Raw genomic sequence first — 21,804 nt, forward strand, 5'->3', positions numbered from 1 at the left:
TCCACCTGCCAATGCAGAAGACGTGGGTTCGATCCCCCGGTCAGGAAGATTCCCCTGGAGGAGGAAATGGCAACCCACCCCAGTATTCTTGCCTAGGAAATCCCATGGATGGAGGAGCCTGGTGGGCTACAGTCCATGGGGGTCACAAAAGAATCTGACAGGACTTAGTGACTAAGCAACAATGACAACAAATGGTAATAGTATCTGCCTCATAGAATTTAGGGGAACTAAACTACTACGTGTCAAATTTAAGACCTTCTCTGACACTGGGATCAAACATACGTGTCACACATCCATATGGCAGTGTATGCCACTCGGTATATGTGGATTTCACTCCTAGAGTTGAGTTTAGACAGTCTGATATTTGGGTCACAGGATGGTCCACCCCAGAATCCAGGAAAATAGAGGGAGGCAATTGAGGCACCCAGGGAAGCTGACTAGGGCTTGTTCATTAACAGATCAGGACTATAGAATGATACTTGCTTCCCAGGTGGCTCAGTGGTAAAGTAACCACCTGCTAATGCAGGAGGTATGGGTTTGATCCCTGGGTCAGGAAGATCTCCTGGAGTAGGAAATGGCAACCCACTCCAGTATTCTTGCCTGGAAAATTTCAGGGACAAAGGAGCCTGGCAGTCTAGTTCCTGGGGTCACAAAAGTCAGACATGACTGAGCGCACACACACACACACACAGAATGATACTAGCAGCTAACACTTAATTCCTACTGTTTTCAGGCAGTGCCTTAAACACTTTATGTACATTAACTTGTTTAACCCTTGTATCAACCCCATGAGCGAGGTACTATCACCAGACCCATTTCACAGATGGGGAAACAAAGTCTCAGAGAGCATAAGCAACTTCCCCAACATCATACATCCAGTAATGAGCACAGCTGAGGGACTTTCCTGATGGCCCAGTGACTAAGACACTGGGTTTCCAAAGCAGGGTGCCTGGGTTCGATTTCTGGTTGGGGAACTAGATCCCACATGCTGCAAATAAGACCAGGCACAACCAATAAATAAAAATAAACATATATACATATATATTAATTTTAGAATTGCAGTGCTGGAGAAGATGCTTGAGAGTCCCTTGGACAGAAAGATCAAACCAGTCATCCTAAAGGAAATCAACCTTGAACATTAATCGGAAGGACTGATGGTGAAGCAGAAGCTCCAATACTTTGGCCCCCTGATGTGAAGAGCCAATTCACTGGAAAAGACCCTGATGCTAGGAAAGACTGGGGGCAGGAAGAGAAGGGGCAACAAAGGATGAGCTGGCAGGGTGGCATCACTGGCTCAACGGACATCAGTTTGAGCAAACTCCAGGAGATAGTGAAGGACAGGGAAGCCTGGCATGCTGCGGTTCATGGGATAGCAAAGAGTTGGACATGACTTAGGGACTGAACAACAACAAACATATACACTCAGAAAAGAACACAGCTGAGAGTCAAACCTAGGCTTAAACTCTGGCTCTTAAACTTATGCCCTAACCTCTATTCCCTGTGGCCTCCCCAGGCCTACCAATCTGCGTAACAGCTGTACAAAGAAAGAGCATCAACTTTCCCTCCATCCTCAGAGCCCCACGCCCTTCAGTGCCCAAGAAGAGGGATTTAGGGGTGGACTCAGCCCAGGCCTTGCAGAGGAGGGAGATGGCTCATCTCTGCCCAGTTCGAGAATGGGAAGTAGGGGTCAGGGAAGGCCTTACAGAGGAGGCAGAATTTGGGTTGGACCTTGAGGAAGAGTCAGGAAGTTGGAAAGCAGGGACGGGAAGGAGGGCAGATACGCCAAACCCAAAAAACTTTGTATACTCTTATCTTCTTGGCTACTCTGCAACAGTTGACTCCGGTGTCCTGAAAGCACTCTCCTGCTCATAAAGGAGTTCCCTTTGTTGCCTGGGAAACACTGTAAATACTCTTCAGGGCAGCTGCTAATCACTTGCAGCTAAAGACTTAGGGATCCTCAGAGAAGTCTTCCAAAGTGGCTCTTTCATCTGTTTGACATCACCGAGACTTGCGTGATTGTACAAGATAAGATTACATATCACGTGCATTGCTGGCAATAAGCTGAGAACTGGGAGGCGTGTGAAAAACAACCTTTCAGGAGCCAAACAGATGTCAAAGTCCATTCGCTAAAGCAGTTGGATTTATTTAAGGTGTTCTGTTGAAAGAGTAGACTTTGGAGTCAGATAGTCCTAGAATTGAGAGCTGGTTCTACCGCTGCTACTGGAGCAAACTTGGCCAGGTCTACTTCTGCCCTTTGAGCCTCGATACCCTCCTCTCTCCAGTAGGGATAACAGTACCCGCATCATGACACCGCTATGAGGAATAACGAGATCATGCATATAGGATGCCAGTGCTTTGCACATAATCGGCCACAAGGAGTGGCTGTGACAATTTTACGACGCCATCTTCTATTCTCCCCAGCCTTTAAATGTTTCTGTCCCGACACTTCCATCTTTCATCCAGTTATAATTCTACGGCTTCAACCAGGGCCATGGGTATGTTTTGTGTGTGTGTGTGTGTTAGTAGCTTAGTCGTGTCTGACTCTTTGTGACCCCACGGAGTGTAGCCTGCCAGGCTCCTCTGTTCATGGAATTCTCCAATCGTGCCTTGGTTAATCTGAATTTTTTTTTATCTCTAGCCTACTCCCGGGAGCTCTGGGCACACCGCTAAAAAAGGATGGTGAGTCTTGTGGGAGTTATGGAGGGAGCAGGCTCAAGGCATACAGAGGTTTCTAAGGCAAGGCCACATGGCCACTAGAGCAGGGGTCCCCACCCTAATTGCCAGTCCACGGCCTGTTAGCAACTGGGCTATACTGTAGGAGGTGAACAGCAGGCAAGTGAGTGAAGTTTCATCTGTATTTATAGCTACTCCCCATTGCTCACATTGCTCCTTGAGCTTTATCTCCTGTCAGTTCAGCCATGGCATTAAATTCTCATAGGAGAACGAACCCTATTGTGAACTATGCAGGTGAGGGATAGAGGTTGCATGCTTCTTATGAGAATCTAATGCCTGATAATCTGAGACTGTGATGCTAGCGCCGGGGAGTGGCTGCAAATACCATCATTATAACAATAAATGCAACGCACTTGAATCATCCTGAAACCAACCCTCCCACCCCGGTCTGTGCAAACACTGTCTTCCATGAAACCAGTCCCTGATGCCAAAAAGGTTGGGAACCACTGCTCTAGAGACTAGGGCCAGCCCATGTCAGCCCAGAGCAGGACGGGAAGAAGTGGGTCCTGACAAAGTTGCCCCACGCCTTCTGACAAAGCAAACCTCCTAACAGGAAAGAAAGGATGCTCTACCCTCCTCGGTGCTCCCCCGGGCCAGGGACTACATCGGGCACCTGTGCATCCCCAGTGCTGGGCCCAGAGCCAGGCACAAAGTGGCCAGACAGCACTGTTGCTGAAGGCACTTAGGTAGTTGCTGGAAGAACAGGATAGGCTTTGGAGTACACACAGTACTGCAATCTCAGACTCTGATATCATAATCCAGGTTCTACGAGATCCTGGGCAAGTTAGTTTTTCTAAGTTTGCTTTCTCATGTACAAAATAAAGCCAACAGGAATTCACTGGCAGTCAGATGATTAGGTCTCTGTGCTTTTATTGCCAAGGGCTCGAGTTTGATCCCTGGTCAGGGAACTAAGATCCCACAGGCTACATGATACAGCCAAAATAATAATAATAATAATAAGGCTAACATTAGCACCCAGCCTTTAACGTTGTGGGGCTAACTAAAAGACATGACACAGAATTTAACATGTGCCTGGCCAGTCACTATGCTCAGTAGTCATAACATGTTGTTATTATCTGTGGTGAAATTTCCAAATTCCTCAGTAGAGGAATGAAAGAATCCAGGGCAAGGTCAGTACAAGACAGCAAAAAAGACTGCAATTTTTAAGTTAGATTCAGAACAAGGAGAACAAGGAAGGGGTGGATTCACTGTTGAGGGACGATGGTAGAAAGCTAAGCGAGAGAGACAGGGAATTACTTAACTCTCAATGAAAGTTTGTCGTAAAAAAGGATGATCTTCAAATTACAAAAGTAAACATCATTTGAAAAGAGAAGCTCAATAATATAGGAGGAGAGTCAGCAAGCGCCTATTTAAATTGGCTTTTGTCTCTAGACTCAAAAATGACATCAGAGGACATTCAAATAACTTGCAGATGTGATCCGTGTCTGTAATCTTGAGAAGTCAGAACAGAATCTTTCCAATTTTCAAAAGGGGTGTGTGCGAGAATGTGCGCATGAGTGTTTTGGGAGGAGAGTTTGGAGTTTAATTCTGGGAATCGCAAACCATGGAGTTCAGTGTTAATCCCCAACTCAACAGACGGCCTGTGACCATTTAAAATAGACGGCCTGTGACCATTTAGAAAAGAAACACTTGATTGCTAGGAGCCAGTTTGGGCTCACTGGAAACAAGACACATTAGACAAATCTTACTTCCTTTTTAAAAGGGTTTTTACCAACTGGTGAAATAGTACTTATGTTTGCTAAGGCAATCCACCCACCTATTTGGCATTTATTAATCACTTCCTGTGCCAAAGACATAAAGATGACACAGGCCTGGTCTCAGAAGTGGCTCTTGCTGTGGTTGGTCAACCCAGTGGTGACCTGTGGCTGACTGAGAATGACTCTTAAAGGAGTCATTGCTAGTGGAATAGCTCTGCCTGAAGCCTGCAGATTACTGGGTCAATGTCAATTCAGAGGGAGATCTTGGGATCTGCTTTGACTCATGTCCTGTTCAATATTTTGATCAAAGGTTGAGTTTGGAAGACCCAGAAGACATGCATATCCAATGAGTTCATGACAGAGTGAGAATGGCTACCTGGTGGATGGTGGAATTCTGATTCAAAATGATCTTGAGACCTGTTGGAATAAGCAACGTGACTGATAATAAAATCTAACCCAGCTCATGGCTGCACTAGAACATTAAGTACCAAGTTCCAGTCAAGAGAAATAAAGCCTGAAAAGCTGTGGGTGCAATAAAAATATGAAGGACATGGAAGGCCCAAGGGTGGGTGAGAGGTCCAGACTCCATGAGAAAAGCCTGTGAATGGATCTGAGAAGCAAGCAGAAAAATGCCTGGCACATAGTAAATGCTCTTCATGAGTTAGCATTTGTATACAACTATCAGTAGAAGCCTCCCATCCTCCTGGTCTGGGCTTCCCTAGTGGCTCAGATGGTAAAGAATTCACCTGCAATGCGGGAGACATGGGTTCAATCCCTGGGTTGGAAAGATCCCCTGGAGCAGGGAATGGCCACCCACTCCATTATTCTGGCCTGGAGAATTCCATGGACAGAGGAGCCTGGCGGGCTATAGGCCATGGGATCACAAAGAATCGGACATGACTGAGCGACTTTCACACTTTCCCATCCTCCTGTGGGGTGAATAAGTACAGTCCCCAGGCAGGTCATTCACAGCCACAAGGACTCAGCTCTCCTACTAGGGGGTCCTGGCAGAGGAAGCAATGCTCAGTTACCTTCTCCCCAGGTGTGACCGAGATGCGCCATACACAGTGCATGTGGGCAGAGTAGCCATTGGGGTACTCGGGGGAGGAGAAGTTGCCTGTACTGTCCTGCAGGGTCTCTCCACAGGCTGTCAAGAAAAGGAAATGATCAGATTGCTTGCTGCAGCCCCAACCTTCTGGCTTCTCGTTCTGAGCCCTGGTGCCTTTTGGGGGCCAGGAGAATGGTTGAGCAGAGGAAAGAGTCTGGGATGGTTCTGTTCCTTTAAGATCCACCTCCTTCTCCTCTTTTCCTACCTAGTGCCAGGGATGCCCTGTTGTCAAGGCAACAAGGCTTCCAGAGTTAAGGTCAAGCTCCTTGGGAGGGCCTCACTCTGTCTCACTTCCTGGGAATTGCTCCACATGGCCCCCCTCCCCCGGCTTTTTCTGCTCCCACTGCCCCTCACTCTCAGAGACCCTCAGAAGGTGGGTGGCTCGGCACCTCCCCACCAGATCTGAGCTTCAGTTTGGGTCAGTAACTTGAACACTGCCCCTACCTGGGTGCCCCCTCCCCAGAAACCAGGCTGACTCCGACTTTTGTAAGTCTCACAGCTTCAACCTTCTTGGCCCCAGGGCCCGCCCTGCACGCCACCCTGCCCCTGCCCTGACCTGGGCACTTGTAGAGCTTGCGGGCCTGGGCAATGTCTCCCTTGCTGAGTCGTGTCCTCTGGCCGATGGGGGGCTTCACCCCATTCACCTCGTACTTGGGAACAATGGTGTCCAGAAAGATGCCCCTGGAGAGGAGGAGAAGCCCAGCCCGGGGTGAGAATCGAACGGAAGTAAGGCATCCAGCTCGCCTGCATGCACCCAAGGTCACGACCCTGCCAGAGCCCAGACATTCCTCAGCAGGGTCGGGGACGGGTGGAGACATCTCACCCTGTCATTATGCTGCCCACTGACCAGCTGCCACCCTGCTCCGTGGCAGCCACACCACAGGGCCTGGGGGAGCCCCGGGAAGACTTGGGAGGTCGAGAACACAGACCAAGGAGGCCCTGGGGACCCACCCGTGCCCCGGCTCCGTCTGGTCCACCTCCCAACCCTGGGAGACCTCAGACCCCCTTGTCAGCCGTGTCTCAGCCCTGCTCCTGAGGCCCCTTGTGCTGTTATCAGCCCTGCCGACACCTCTCCCAGGACTACACAGGGCCAGCCCTTCGCCCTTCCTGATGGCACCGGGGACAAGGCCAAAGGGCAGGCTCCACTGTAGCCAGACCAGACCCCGAGACAGCCCCTCCAGCTGTCTCCTGTCCACCATCGTGTCTCCTGTCCACCCAGGTCCTGCCTGCTGGGTCACGGGTGTTTCCATCTGGGAAGATCAGAATGCAGGGAGAGCAGGCAGCCCTCCGCCTCCCCAGGGCCCCTGACTCACACCCAGCTGGGTGGACCTCAGCAGGAACTGGGGTGGGATTGGTGGGAAATGGGTGGTCTGTGGGTGGGGGCTGGGGTGACCTCACCACCCTTCCTTGGTCTATTCCCTCAGGTCTGGAGGCAGGAAGAGAGGGTCTAGAAGGAGCGACTGAGGAGAGGGGAAGGGCCAGTGCCTGGGAGGGCAGAGATGGAGGAAGAGGCAGAGCCAGGCATGGGAAAGGCCAGGCGTGGCGGGGGAGGGAAAGCCTGAGGGGGGAGGGGCTGATTCCCAGCCTCTGCTGAGGAGAAGCTGGGATGGCGAGGCTGGGCCAAGACCGCTGGGGGTTCTGCCTGTGGTTTCTGGGAACCTGTGCTTACTCACTCAGTCCTGTCTGACTCTTTGCAATATTCCCTGAACCGACTCCATCAGGCTCCTCTGTCCATGGGATCCTCCAGGCAAGAATACTGGAGTTGGTTACCATTCCCTTCTCCAGGGGATCTTCCCAGGCCAGGAATCAAACCCGGGTCTTCCCCACTGCAGGCGGATTCTTTCCTGTCTGAGCTACTGGGAAGCCTGGGCTTAGGACAAAGAGTAGGTGTATATGTGCTCATGAGCTAGGGAGCGGGGCTGACCCAGCGAGGAGCCAGCCTTTGTACAGATCAGCCAATTGCAAAAAGGCAGACCCACCAGAGAAATGCGCCCCCTTTGGCGGATGATTGAGGGAAAAACTCAGCTCCCTTGGGCTGATACAGCTCCCGGGCCTGGGCATCCCACGTGCCTGGGCAGCAGCTGGGTTTCAGCCTCCTGGGCCCACTTTGCCCAGTACTAGGTGAGGAACTTAGGCCCTGGGAGTCCCCGTCCTGCCACCGACCCACAGTGGAGGAGAACACCCATGGGTCCTCTGCTCCAGAGCCTCAGCCCCCCAGGGGCCCACTCTTGTCCTCACTGAAGACCCCAGTGGGGCAGGTTAGTACAAACTGGGAGGTCTACAGAGGGCAAGGCTGGGCTGCCCCAGAAGAGGGGGGCCTCCATCTCTCACCTGGAGAATGTGTTCCGGGCATAGTGCATGATACTGTCAAAATCATAGGTCTCCCCCAGGGACTCCACCTCCTGGACCTCCATCTTCAGGAAGTTATACTCCTGCCCTGTGAAGACCAGGAGAAGGGAGTGTGGGAGGGGGAGGGCGGGGGCGGGAGGGGGCAGGTCTGTGTGGGTTGCAGGCTACCTCTTTAGGGTGGGGGATGGGGTCCTCCCTGCTCTCGAGAGGTGACGCCCCACCTGGGGGTCCGGCAGCGGCCCAGGGAAGCCTGGGGGAGAGGCGGGTCTCTAGAAGAGTCTGTCCAGCAGGGTGTAGGTGGGGTGAGGATGTGCTGGAGAAATGACTCAAGGGACTGATAGGAAGGAGGCGCCCATTTCTAGAACCACTGGGGAGATGAGAGCAGTGAAGAGGGGAGGAGAGGGAGGAAGCAGGAAGGGAGGGAAGAGAGAGCATAGGAAGGAGAAAGGAGAGAGAAAAAACCCTTTAGAGGACAGAATAGTCAGAGAGCTGAAGACTGGGTAAAAGTGAAGAGAAAGGCTGGGGCAGCATGGAGAAGGGGCTGACCTCTCCCCAAGCCCCACCCTGAAGGCCAGGTGGGTTCTGGCTGCTTCAGGCAGCCCTGAGTGCAGGACCTAGACCTGTCTGGGCTCCCATCTGACAACGGATTTGTGGTCCCTGAGCTGCTACTGACCCAGAGAAGATGCTTCCGGGGAAGGGTTTGGACCTCAGGCAGGGCTGGGACTGTAATACCATGCTGAGCAAAGATGATGGCTTGAGGGGGCAGCTCCCACCCTGACCAGGGACCCTGGAGGGGCAGGCAGAGGTCTGTACCTGGCTGGATGTTCTCGCGCACGATGGAGACGTGGCGGTCTCGGTCGGGTCGTGTGTGCTCGTGCCAGAAGCCGATGACGTGACCCAGCTCGTGGACCACGATGCCAAACTTGTCACAGTTCTTGCCGATGGAGATGGCCTGGGGGCCCCCGCCACGGCGGCCCACGTAGGAGCAGCACCTGGAGGGCGGGGCCAGCTCAGGGGGGCGGTCCCGAGCTGGGGGAGTGCATCCACTCAGGGGCCGGGCGTGGTTGCCAGGGGGGCCAAGGAGCAGAGGGGTGGAGGAGGGGCCCGAGCGCGGGATGCCCAGGCTGTGTGCTGGGGTCTGAGCCACATCCGGGGCAGCTCCTGGGGAGATGCCCCCACGGTGGGAGGGGACAGATGACCCAGGGCCGTGCCCGGGGCGACGGCTGCAGTGCCCAGGACCGAACACGGGCTGGGGCGATGGCCGAGGGTACTACGCCCAGGGGCCCCTGCTCACCCGCAGGGGCGGTAGGTGAACACGATGTAGCTGTCCTCGTCCGTGCGTTCCAGGAAGGTGACGCAGGTATGCTTCTCCCAGTGCCTCATGGCCTGCCGGAAGACTGCCCTCTGGCTGCCTGCGGGACAAGGGAGGCCAGGCTGTCAGTGTCCAGGTGGGCTCGCCTCCACCCTCTGCTGAAGAGTCAGCCATTCATCAGACAGGCAGAAGGCACAACTCACCACCACGCAGGAGAGGGCCACCCCGAGGCCGGGGTGGGGTGCAGGCCGCTCGAGGGCCCCACCCCCAACTGCCCCCACCATCATGCTCACCAGTGAAGTTGCCCCCAATGACAAAGGGGATGACTCCATCCGGCCACACCCGCTCTGGTCTGGACGTGGCTGCCCGCCGGCTCCGGGACCGGCTTCTCCATCTCCCATGGCTTCTGCTCTGGGGCTTCGTACTGGTGTTCTGGCTGTTGAGGGTAGAGGAGTTTCCTGAAACTGAAAAAGGAAGCCATTGGTAGCAAGGGCATGAAGGGCAGGGGGAAGCAAATGACAACCGATCCTCATTGTCTAGGGGTTCTGTGCCTGCCCACTCACTACAATCTGTAAACCCCCCCAAATCAAGACCGTCAGCTCTTTCCTGGTCACTGGCTGGGATGCACAGAGCAGTGGAAACTTTGAGTCACCCAGTGTACATGATCCGGGCTGAGCCTGAACAAGGGGACAGGCTGCCCTCCTGTTTCAGCTCACTCTGTAGGTAAGTATCTTTTTCATAATCTAGTTAGCGCCACATTTTTTTTTGCATTTTTATGCCTTTACTTGGTGATTTCACTGTCTAAAATGACTCTCCCCCTAACTCCCAAGTGCAAGAGGGCTGGGATGTATATAGCGAAAATACCTGTGTTAGATAATCTTCATTCAGGCTTGACTTATAGTGCTGTTGACCATGAGTTCAGTGTTAATAAATCAATGATATAGCAAATAAGATGTCTTTAGACAGAAACATATATATGACTTGGTTGTGTGTTAACAAGTTGATGAAAATGTGACCAGAGGCTTGTAGGAAATTAACCTTGTATTTCTCCTAGGAGTAATGGCTCAGAATTCACTAATTCAGTGTTTGCAGTGACTTTATGGAATAACTCTAAGGTTATAGTTATAACCTTATAACTATAAACTGTAACTACCATGAATAATAAGAATAGACTACAAGTAATAAGAGAAGAGCGGTGTACTCGTTTCCCTGGACCTACAGGGAACCTGAGACTAGGAAACATTTCTGCTCAGCTAATGAAAGTGTTAGTCGCTCAATCACATCTGACTCTATGTAACCCCATGGACTGTAGCCCACCAGGCTCCTCTGTCCATGGAATTCTCCAGGCAAGAACACTGGAGTGGGTTGCTGTGCCCTCCTCCAGGGGGTCTTCCCCACCCGGGGATCAAACCTGAGTCTCCTGCATCGCAGGCAGATTCTATACTGAGTGAGCTACCAAGGAGCCTTCCTAATTGTGGAGCATACAGAACTTGATGCCTTCTTAAGTATTCCCAAGTACAGGTCCTCATTTGACACAGTAGCTCTCAGGCTGGACTGGGCAAGTGTCACTACCTACATTTGATAGATAAGGAAACTAAAGCCTAAGATTTGTCCAAAGTCAGATGGTAAGTGGCAGGTACAGGTGATCCGAATCTCCATTCAGCTTTCCCCTGTCTTTCCCCTTATCCCATGTCTCCTAGTCCCCCCACTAAGGTCAAATAAGCCTTGCCAGTTATCAGGCTACCAGGTCACCCTCCAGTGCCAGCATAGTTTGACCTTTACTCCATGGACTGCCCCAGTGAAGATCCTCCCTCATGCAGACTGGACAACTACCCAGCACCACCAGAGTGTGCCCAGAACAGGCCCCACGTGAGAATCCCCCACTTTGGCAAGGGGAGGGTTATCTGTGAGCAGGACCATATTGCAGAGCAGTGAGAAGGCTGGAAAGAACTGAAAGAGCCCAGGGCCTCAATCCCACCCTCCCCTCCCCCATTCACAAGTGCCAGGCTGGCTGGGAGGTGCTTGGACCCACCCCTGACCTTGAAGAGCTTCAAGTCCAGCTTGGGAGAGAGAAGTATAAACAAGTCACTGCAGTGTGGTTCGACTTGTGAGATGCTAATAGTATAAGCCCAGAGCAGAGACAGCACAGCAAATGGTGGCCTGGTCATGCCTGGGAGATGATCAGGGAAGATTCCCAAGAGAAGCTCTTGAGATGGGCCATGAAGGATGCGTGCTGCTACCGCTAAGTCACTTCAGTCGTGTCCGACTCTGTGCGACCCTATAGACGGCAGCCCACCAGGCTCCCCCGTCCTTGGGATTCTCCAGGCAAGAACACTGGAGTGGGTTGCCATTTCCTTCTCCAGCGCATGAAAGTGAAAAGTGAAAGTGAAGTCGCTCAGTCATGTCCAACTCTTAGCGACCTCATGGACTGCAGCCTACCAGGCTCCTCTGTCCATGGGATTTTCCAGCAAGAGTACTGGAGTGGGGTGCCATTGTCCTCTCCGGAAGGATGCGTGGAGGCTTGCAAAATGGGAGCAGGAGGAGAGGCCAGGAGGAACTGTGGTGTTGAGCAAAGAACTTTGGATTTAGAGTGTGAAGGCTTGGGTTCCTGTCCCAGTTCCGTCACTGACTAGCTCTGGGATCTTGAGCAAGTCACCTTACCTCTGTGACTCTTGGTTTCTGTACAGACAGTCTCTGATTTATGATGGTTTGACTTACAGTGTTTTGACTTTATGATGGGACGAAAGTGATCCACACTCAGGAGAAACTGTACTTCAAAGTTTGTATTTTAAGTTTCCTGATAGTGATAGGCAGTATCCTCTCCTAAGATGCTGGGCAGTGGCAGCAGGCTGCAGCTCCCCACCAGCCACACCATCGTGCCGGGAAACACCCCACATACTTGCACCCATTCTGTACCCAGACCATCATTCTATTTTTTGCTTTCAGGACAGTATTCAATAATTATATGAGGGATTCATCATTTTATTATAAAATAGGCTTTGTGTTAAGATGATTTTGCCCAATAATAGGTGTCTGTAAGTGTCCTGAGCACCTTTAAGGTAGGCTAGGCTGAGCTATGATGTTCAGCAGATTAGGTATTAAAAGCATTTTCAACTTAAGCTATTTTCAATTTATGATGGGTTAATCAGGATGCACCCCATCTTGGCTCAGACAGTAAAGAATCTGCCAGCAATGCAGGAGACTCGGGTTCAATCCCTGGGTCGGGAAGGTACCCCAGAGGAGGGAATATCTACCCACTCCAGTCTTCTTGCCTGGAGGATTCCATGACAGAAGAGCCTGGCGGGGCTGCAGTCCATGGGGTCGCAAAAAGTTGGACACTACTGAGCAACTAACACTTTGACTTTTTCACACTTTCAGCCCAATCATAAGATGAGGAAGATCTGTGTCTGTAAAGTGGGAGTTGTCCTGACCTACCTTTGAAGGTGGCTGGGGACAGTCAAGTTAGATAATGCTTTTGAAAATACTTCATAAGCTGTAAGCAAAAACAACATGGGTGCTTAGCTTCTGGGTATGTCTACACTTGCCACTGCACTGGGGAAGGGATAAAGATACACTAGGAGAAGACAAGCCCTTACGCTGGATTCAAGTTCACCACCTCTGTCCTGGGACGGCCTGGCTGAGAACAGAGGGGTTCCCTGTTTCTCCACTTCTGGAACCCGTTTCTGGGACAGAGGAGGGCTGGCCCGTAACGAGTGTACCTGCAGCTTTGATGGAAGATCTGCGGGTTGCACGCTGTCTGAGATCCGCAGCCTGCTGCACTTGGAAGGCCCTCAAGTCCTCCTCGTCCAGGGCGATGTCCCCAAGGAAGGCAGCTGGAGAGAGAAGAGGCCGGGAGAGTCAGTCCCCTTGTGAAGCACTGACAGCCTGACCCCATGGCCACCGCCCCGGCCCTCACTGCAACTGTAATCCTCAAATGCCTTCTAAGGAAGAGGAGTAGTGGGGGGCCAGCTTTGAGGATCTTTTGGGAAGCTCAAGCTCATTTTTCAGTTGAAATCTCATCAAAGCTGATGCTCAGCCCCACCAGACTCCTCAAAGAGAGGGTCATTTCATGTATTCCATCATTCTTTAGCAAATGCCTAGTAATGTCTCAACAGTAAAGAATCCACCTGCAAAGCAGGAGATGTAGATGGGGGTTGGATCCCGGGTCAGGAAAATCCCCTGGAGGAGGAAATGGCAACCCACTCCAATATTCTGGCCTGGAGACTCCCACGGGCAGAGGAGCCTGGTGGGCTGTAGTCCATGGGGTCACTAAGAGTCTGAGCACACAGTAAGAACCTACTGTGGGCCAGGTGCTACTCTAGTGATTAGCAAGACAGAAGTGGTCCCCACTGGCCTGTAGGAAACTGACTTTCAAAGATATACAAGTAAACAAAAATAGAGGTGGAGAATTCCAGGGAGGGACTGGTATTACCAACAAAATCAAAGGCATTAAGAGGACAGAGTATCTACTTTGCGGGCCCATAACTTTGGCATTGTGCTGGTGATGTGGAATTTACTTAACAATTGCCATTTCAATTACACTGAGGGGGACCCTATGAATAAAAATGGGAGCAGGTAAGTGTGGTAGGGAAGTCAGGACACCTGATGGGCTTGGAGGAAAAGGTTTAACAGTGATTCCAGTTCTGAGTCTCAGAATCCCCTCTCGGGAGGGAGAAAGATCTGGGGGGAAAAGTGTCCCCCACCCCAGGGCGTTTTGATTTCTGGTGCTGTGGGGAGAGGTTTCCTGAGGGGTGTATGCCCAGCAGTGGGATTGCTGGGTCATATGGCAGTTCTATTCCCAACTTATTTTAAGGAATCTCCACACTGTTCTCCATAGTGGCAGAACCAGTATGCATTCCCATCAACAGTGTAGGAGGGTTTCCTTTTTTCACATCCTCTCCAGCATTTATTGTTTGCAGACTTTCTGACGATGGCCACGCTGACTGGAGTTAGATGACGCCTCACTGTGGTTTTGATTTGCGTTTCTCTAATAATGAGTGATGCTGAACATCTTTTCACGAGGTTTCCAGAGGGATGGACTAAACAGTCCACTTTCTGAGAAATACAGGGGGAGCTGAGCCCTTTGGAAAGTTCTTTGGAAGGTGCTCAGATGCAGGCTTCACGCTGGGCTGCCGTGGGTGGGGGGCAGGAGGGGCGCTGGAGGTGGTGCAGAGAGCAGCCTCCCGCAGATCCACCCACAGCGACATCTGCTTCTCATCCCAGTGCTACAGAGGCCTGGCCGGCAGCGTTACACAAACTGTTCTAACCTTGAGGCCCTGCACACAGGTTTTTCCTCATCAGCTGGCCCGCTGGGTGGACACACACACACACACACCCCCCCTAGTCATCACCACAGCGTCACACACAGAAGCCAGTGCTCCACCAGACTCACAGTGACATCCACACCTGTGCCATCCAAAACAGAGCTAGAAAAGTCACAGAGACATTCCTGCATATACGGGCAGCACCCACACCACCCCTTCTGGCGGTGGGAGGCACTCGACATACATTTGTTCAAGTGAAGTGTCATGCTGACATACTTCAGGCTTGCAAACATGTGCCGACAGACACTCACTCTTCGACAGGTGTGACCTGGAGCTGCCTGGCAGAACGTGGAGTGACTTTAGCAGTTGTCTAGGTCAGCGTCCCATTTTACAGATGTGGAAACTGAGGCCCAGAAGGGCGATGATTTAATGGAGATCATGCTGCTAGTCACCACCAAGGCTGAATTTATACCTCAGGCCTCCCAATTCCCAGTCCAGTGCTCACTGCACTCGAGTTTGTCAGCTTGGAGAACCCACATTCCAAATTGTTTCTTTAGTTGCTAAATCATGTCTGACTCATTTGCGACCCCATGGACTGCAGCCCGCCAGGCTCCTCTGTCCATGGGATTTCCCAGGCAGGAACACTGATGTGGGTTGCCATTTCCTTCTCCAGGGGATCTTCCACCTTCCACCTCCTGCACTGGCAGGCAGATTCTTTCCCAATGAGCCACCAGGCAAGCCCCATATTCTAAATACATATACACAAAAATACTCATTCTGAAACACACATCCACCAAAAAATATACACATCACAGACAGTCCTAAAACACACATGCAGAAGCTCCAACACACACAAACCAACTGCAAGTTCCAAACCCGTTAAGCCAGTAATAGTAGCAATAATGACACCTTAGTAAATATCTGTTGAAATTTGCCTTGCGCTTTCCTGTTGACGAAGTGCTCTCACATTAATGAATTCATTAATTCTGGCCCACCAGGGATAAGCCCAATAAGCCAAACTCCAGCCATACACTTGCCAAGGAGCATCCCATTACAAACTCTTAGAGAAATAACCTAGTGGTTAGATTTGAGCCCTCCTCCCTGACTTGAGCAGGCCTTCCCCGGTGGCTCGGTGGTAAAGAATCTGCCTACAATGCAAGAGCCACAGGAGACGCAGGTTCAACTCCTGGGCTGGGAAGATCCCATGAAGGAGGGCATGGCAACCCACTTCAGTATTCTTGCCTGGAGATTCCCATGGATAGAGGAGCTTGGCGGGCTACAGTCCACGGGATTGCAAAGTGTCGGACATGACTATAGTGACTTAGCACGCATGCTCACGCCAGCCCTGACTTGAGAGATCAGAACACTTGAATGTGAGACGGGAAACGACTTGGCCAAGGTCACCAACTGGTAAGTGGCCCAGAATTTCTTCCTCCACATGGGAAAGATTTTCTTACTGAAAACATCACCCTTGGTGGCCTTGGCTCAGCAACTGATGGGATAGCAATACAAGGTGCTTCTCAGCTGACATACAAGGGTGGTCTGAGCAAGGACATGGGATGGGAGATAGACCCCATGGAGGTGGTGGTGAGTCCTGTGTGCTAAAGTTTACACACACCCAGTGCCACGTGAATGCCCCTACACCTCGGCTGTCTTTGCACCTCTGCACAGACACTGTACCCCCAGGCTCATACCTGTAGGCATCACAAGGATTCAATGTGACTGGATATTTAAACTCTTCTTCAGACATGGCAGCAAAGAGCAAGGTCTTTGGAGTCAGACAGGTCTGCTTTGAATCTGCGTGACTACTTCTCACTGACAAGTCACAAAAACTCTTCTAAATCTCAATTTTCCCCTACATAAAAAAGGAGCTAATAAAAGAATCTGTCTCCCAGGATAACTGCACAAAATAAAGCATGTAAAGAAAGCATCCGGCCCAAAGCCTGGAGCATAGTAAGCACCCACTAAATGATCACTGTTAATATCACCCCAATAATAGCCCCATGGTCTCAAGGTCAGCTCTCTACTTTCAAGGCCATACAGTTTTCACCCACACAGGCCTCTGGGCTCAGTGAAGCCCCTGAAAAGCAGAACCTTTAATTCCAAGTACAGAGGCCACAGAACTGTGCTGGCGTGCAGGAGCAAGGCAGTGTGGAGGGCTAGGTGAGCAGAAGGCAGGACCAGTCCTGGGCTAGGCTAGAGGCCCTGGGCTAGTCTTGAAGTGGAGCACTCACTGTCAGCAGCGCCCAGTGGTGTGAATGTCATGACTGAAGAATGCGTGGGAACTGAGGGGGGAGGGTTGATGGGATGGGCAGAAGAGCCTTATGGCCACGGGTTGAAGGCCCTGACCACGTGCAATGCCCTCCAGGGCAGTGAGGGAAACTGGATTCTGAAGAGTCCAGGAAGCCCCTCCTCACCCAGAAGGAAGGGTCAAGGTCAGAATAGTAGTTGTTTTCAACATGGAATCAAATGTTTTGTTGTTTTCAGGCTTTAACTCAGCCAGGAGCATTTATGAATGCTCCAGAGCCAGTGCCCCCACCTCAAGCAGGAGATGAGAGACATCAAGCTGCATCCTTTGCACACATCCTTCAGTTGGCCTTGGGACTCCACAGAGTCCCTGCCCTTTTGGAAGGACGGAGAGGAGCCTGGCTGGTGTGTACCAGGCGTCCTATACAGGTCCCACCCATCACATAAATGCAGGCTTCTAGCAAGCTTCTAGCTGGGGGAGGACATGCTTAAGCTCCTGCAAGTGTTTGTGTGCGTGTTTAGTCGCTCAGTCATGTCTGACTCTTTCTGGCACCATGGATAGTAGCCCACCAGGCTCCTCTGTCAATGGAATTTCCCCAGGCAAGAATACTGAAGTGGGTTGCTGTTTCCTCCTCCAGGGGATCTTCCCCACCCAGGGATCAAACCCAGGTCTCCTGCATTGCAAACAGATTCTTTACCACTAGTGTCACTTGCGAAGCCCCCCTGCAAGTGTTTGCATGTACTTAATCACAGGCATACATTTACACACAGGGGCATATTTGCACATACACGTGTACTCAGGAGTATCCACATGCACAGCTGAACAGACTTGCCCATAAAGCAGGGACACACCCACAGACGTGTAAAAACACACTCACTGCTTCCCTGTGCAAGCCCCAGTGTTCAGATACACAAAGAACTGTATGTGCACACCCCATTTCACAGGCTACACCCCCTCACTGAAGGAGAGGGGTGCCTTCAGAAGTGGAGAGAGGAGAAGCGAAAGGGAGAGTAGCTGAATCCCTCGGCTATCCTTAGGAGGTCTTTAGTGATGCACTCTACTACGTCCCCTCCTCCCCCAATATCTTCTCCCAAAATCCCTGGAGAAACTAGAATTTCTGAGAGCTGCTTCTTCCAGGAGAGTCCCATTGTTTCCCTGTTCATCCCGAGTCCAGGGAGATTATAAGCCTTTTCCTCCTCCCTTGGGGCACCAAAAGAGAAGGTGACTCATGGAGCAGGGGTATAGGTGGGTGGGTGACTCATACAGCATGTCTGGAGGGGGGAAAGTGGTCTGGCAGGAGAAGGAATTGCTTCTCAACCTCCAGAGCCTATAATCTAGTCCTCTGAGGCCCTGTGAAGTCCAAATCTGGGTTACAAAGCCCCTGGGATAAGGATGGTGAGCTACTAGACCACCTGGCCTCCCCACAGCACATCTCTGAGCTGCCAACTGAGGCAGAATTAAGGTCCCTGCTGGCTCGGGAGCATCCTGCGGGCTTCTCTGCTGAATGGAGCAGCTGCGTCCCAGTTCTTGCCTCTATGGTCTCTCCCAGAGCCCTGAGTCATCTGGAGCAGCCAGAAGGAACTGGGAATCTTGGGAAACGATTTCCTTGATGGTTTGGCATCCTAGCGTACAAAAAATGAGGGCTGAGTCGCAATCTCCCCGGGAGAGAAAAAGAGGGCTTGGTGGAAACAGCTCCGAGCACACACAGGCTATTTTGGCTTCCTGCCCTTTGCTCTGGTCTTGCCAGAACCTCTCCAGGGTCTCAAGGGTCTTAATTCTGTCCTTACTGCCAACAGTAACCATAACTCTTGACAGTCAGAAGAAGGAGAGGGAAGAGAAGAGAGCTGGAGACCATCAAGCAGGTACAGCCAGGTGCATTCAAAGGAAGTCAAGACAGACACCATCTGCCACCAGCATCTGGAGGTCAGGGCTCAGCTGGGGCAAGAGGTGACGGCAGGCAGGAGAAGTTAACACAAACAGAGGAAAGAATCTGGGGACCTGAGGCCCAAGGGTGCTGATATGGGGTCTTAGGAGTCAGGGAGGAGGGGCTGTACCAGTCACACTGAGGAGGGAAGCCTGCCCTGACCCCAAGTCTTGGCCTTGTCAGGCTCTCCTGGCCACCCCTCGGCCTGGCCCAGCTCCCCACGAGCCTCACTTCACCCTAGTGGAGAACTTGCTCCAAAGCCTTCGTTTGAAGTTCCAACTCAGCTAGCCCCACCCAGCCAGCATGAAATCTGAGACTGGGATGGAGCCCTGAACCTCCGCTGCTCCAAAAAATTGCTCCAATTTCCAACTGGTAGTGAAATACATCAGCCTGGCTTCCTTCCTATTCTTTAAGGCCTTGTCCAGCTCTATTTCTCCATGAAGATCTCCCAAACCTTCCCGGTGTGCTGTGATCACTGTTTCTCCGCCAGCACCACTACCATGGGGCAAGAAGCTCTTTGAGCCTTTAAGGGCTTTCCCTCAAAGGTGGCACATAAGACATCTTGGTTTGTGCAGTTGGTTCATCCACAGGTGTCCTGTGCCCCCTTTGGATTGTAAGCTCTTTGAGGGCAGGGAGTCTGGCTTATAATTCTATCTCTCACAACATCAAGCCTGATGGCCTGGTACCTTTCCGTAATGGAATTCTCCAGGCAAGAATACTGGAAGGGTAGCCATTCCCATCTCCAGGGGATCTTCCCCACCCAGGGATCAAACCCAGGTCTCCTGCATTGCAGGCGGATCCTTTACTGTCTGAGACACCAGGGAAGTCCAAATGCAGGCCAGTTGAATGAATAAATGACACAGGACGGGATTAGGAAGATATTCTCTTTTCCTGAAAACCAAGCCTATTTGCTCAGAAAAAAAAAAAAATGAAGTAAGTGTGCGAGGCACAGAAAACAGGGGGTAAGCCACCAACATTTATTTAGTGTTTCCTGAGTGTTAAGCTCTAAGATGCATTTTATATGTGTTCTCACATTTAATCTTTACCACCAACTCTACGGAGAAACGTATTATCAGTTCCATTTTACAGGTGAGAAAAGCCAAGTCCAGAGATGATAATTACTGTTCCCAAGATGCTACAGCTAATGAGTTGTGGGTCCAGGATTGAGAGCTATGTCTGCCTGCCTGCAAAGCCCACACTCTGGCCACTTAGCCTTATGTCCATCCAAGCCCAGTGAGAAAGATGGAGGCTAACATCTGGTTTGCTCACAGCCCAGCAGGCGTGGAGGAGGAAGGGCTGAGTGAGGGTTTGGCTTCTCCTCCTCCCCCTGGAAGGTCCCTTATGCCTGCAGTTCGTTCTGCTCCATCACCCAAAGAGGGGTCCCCTGGGTCAGAACCAGAGCAACCTGACCTCCAGTCTCTCGTGTCACCCACAGGTATGTCTAGAATTCCAAGTACCCCGAGTCATTCCCCTGGCCCTGACTATTTGGAGACAGTCTGAAATCAGAGGCTGGAAGTCGAGGAAAGGTTCTGCTATCTTATGCCCTGTGTCTTATCTTGTCCATGGCAGCCTGTTCAGGGTCATCTGATCATGCAAACGGCTAGAGTGCAAGACCATCTGGTCACTCTGGTAGGGGGGGCAGGGGGGAATCCCTCTGGGCCCAGCAGGAGTGAAGGGGTTACACCAGGTCTTCATGGACAAAGAACACACACGCACACACACACCCTCCAGGGCCCTGACCTGGGCTCATTAACCTCCAGTGTCTGCAGGATGGAGAGAGCTGATACACAGTATCTGAGTTCCGTTTTTCCCCCTTTCCACCACCACTTGGCCTGGGCAGGGGCCTCTGGCACACAGGGACAGAAGTCAGTCCCAGTCCTGAGCTGGCTTCTCTGACTTTTGACAGCTGTCTCTGAGGTCTCACTAAACTGCTGCTGCGGGTGGGGAAATGGGATCCCCAGGGGGCATGATCTCAGAGGATCCCTTGAAAAAAAACTTTCTTCCACTTGGGCTGGGTGTGGGGGGGGAGGTTCTCAGGAGACCTGCTTCCTGGGGATGGAGGCCTCCCGGAACCCAGCCGGACAGATGTGCGGCGGCTAAGGCAGCCCAGACAGACAGGATGGAAAACACCAGTATGCTGGAGCCCCGGATCTGGCAGAAGGGAAAACTGCGTGTGCACACACACACACACACACACACACACACACACACACAGCGGAGTTTGGCCGGAAAAGTTTCCAGTAGAAGGAAAAGCCTCCTTGGCCACAGGTTTCCTCCCGGTATCCCGGGAGGAACCCTTCTGGGGTCACACCAGAGGTAGCCACTGGGCAGCTCATACCAATCGCAGCAAAACTTCAGTCCCTAAAATCCCCCAGCCAACCCCCACTCTCTCCCTCTTTCTTTTGTTCCCCACTGCATTGCCAACCAGGCAGCTCCCGGCTTCCCACACCGGACTGTCCTCCCCCGAACCCTCAAGCAGCCGGCGCCTCCCTCCGGGCCCCGGGCCGCCCGCGTCCGGCCCTGGCGCCCCGGGGCCCGACCGGCGGGGTGGGGGCACCTACCCGCCTTGCAGGGGTCTTTGTAGTTGAGGGGCTCTGCGTCGTCCTCCTCCCCCAGGTCATAGGTGTAGTCGGCCAGGTCGAGCGGCCGGCCGGGGCGCGCTAGCAGCAGCAGCCAGAGCAGCAGCGGCAGCGGCGGGCGGGCCACGCCGGGCATGCTGGCGGGCGCGGCGGCGGCGGCGGCGGCGGCGGCGGCGGGGCGCGCCCGGACGCGGGAGCGGGCGAGGGGGGAAGCGGAGGACTGGCGGCGAGGGGAGGGCGCTCCCGGCCGCCCGCTCTCCCCCCGCGCTCTCCCTACCTCTTCCCCTTCCCTCTGCTCGCCCTCCCTCCTTCCTGTCTCCCGCCCCCTCTCCGGCCCGGCTTCTCCGCTCTCCCTTCCCTTCTTTCCGTCTCTTTCCTTCTCTCCCTCCCTCCCTCTCCCCCTCTTTAGGGAAATGAGCTCGCTGGAGGGCGGGTTTTCGCCTGGAGCTCGGCCCCCCTCGGGGCCGGGACGGAGATCGGCCGGGCCGGGACGCTAGCCAGCCGGAGGCGGGGAGGGCCCGGAGCCGGCCGGCCTGGAGGGGGCTCCGGCGGCGCGGGGCGCGAGGCGG

General features: G+C 52.6%; 1 protein-coding gene across 2 annotated transcripts in view; it reads right to left on the bottom strand.

The window, feature by feature from the left end:
• Positions 1–21,507, bottom strand: part of BMP1 (bone morphogenetic protein 1) — a 45,696-nt gene extending 24,189 nt beyond the window's left edge. For both annotated transcript variants that reach the window (XM_043927143.1, XM_043927144.1), the window contains exons 1-8: positions 21,218–21,507; positions 12,940–13,053; positions 9,514–9,684; positions 9,203–9,320; positions 8,722–8,900; positions 7,891–7,996; positions 6,116–6,240; positions 5,483–5,598 (exon numbers count right to left, since the gene is read on the bottom strand). In XM_043927143.1, the coding sequence (XP_043783078.1) occupies positions 5,483–5,598; positions 6,116–6,240; positions 7,891–7,996; positions 8,722–8,900; positions 9,203–9,320; positions 9,514–9,684; positions 12,940–13,053; positions 21,218–21,371 (1,083 nt within the window). In that variant the 5' untranslated portion in view covers positions 21,372–21,507. The remainder of the gene's footprint in view (positions 1–5,482; positions 5,599–6,115; positions 6,241–7,890; positions 7,997–8,721; positions 8,901–9,202; positions 9,321–9,513; positions 9,685–12,939; positions 13,054–21,217) is intronic.
• Positions 21,508–21,804: the final 297 nt, after the last annotated feature.

Source organism: Cervus elaphus, chromosome 16 (assembly GCF_910594005.1).
Source record: "Cervus elaphus chromosome 16, mCerEla1.1, whole genome shotgun sequence".
Taxonomy (NCBI): Eukaryota; Metazoa; Chordata; class Mammalia; order Artiodactyla; family Cervidae; genus Cervus; species Cervus elaphus.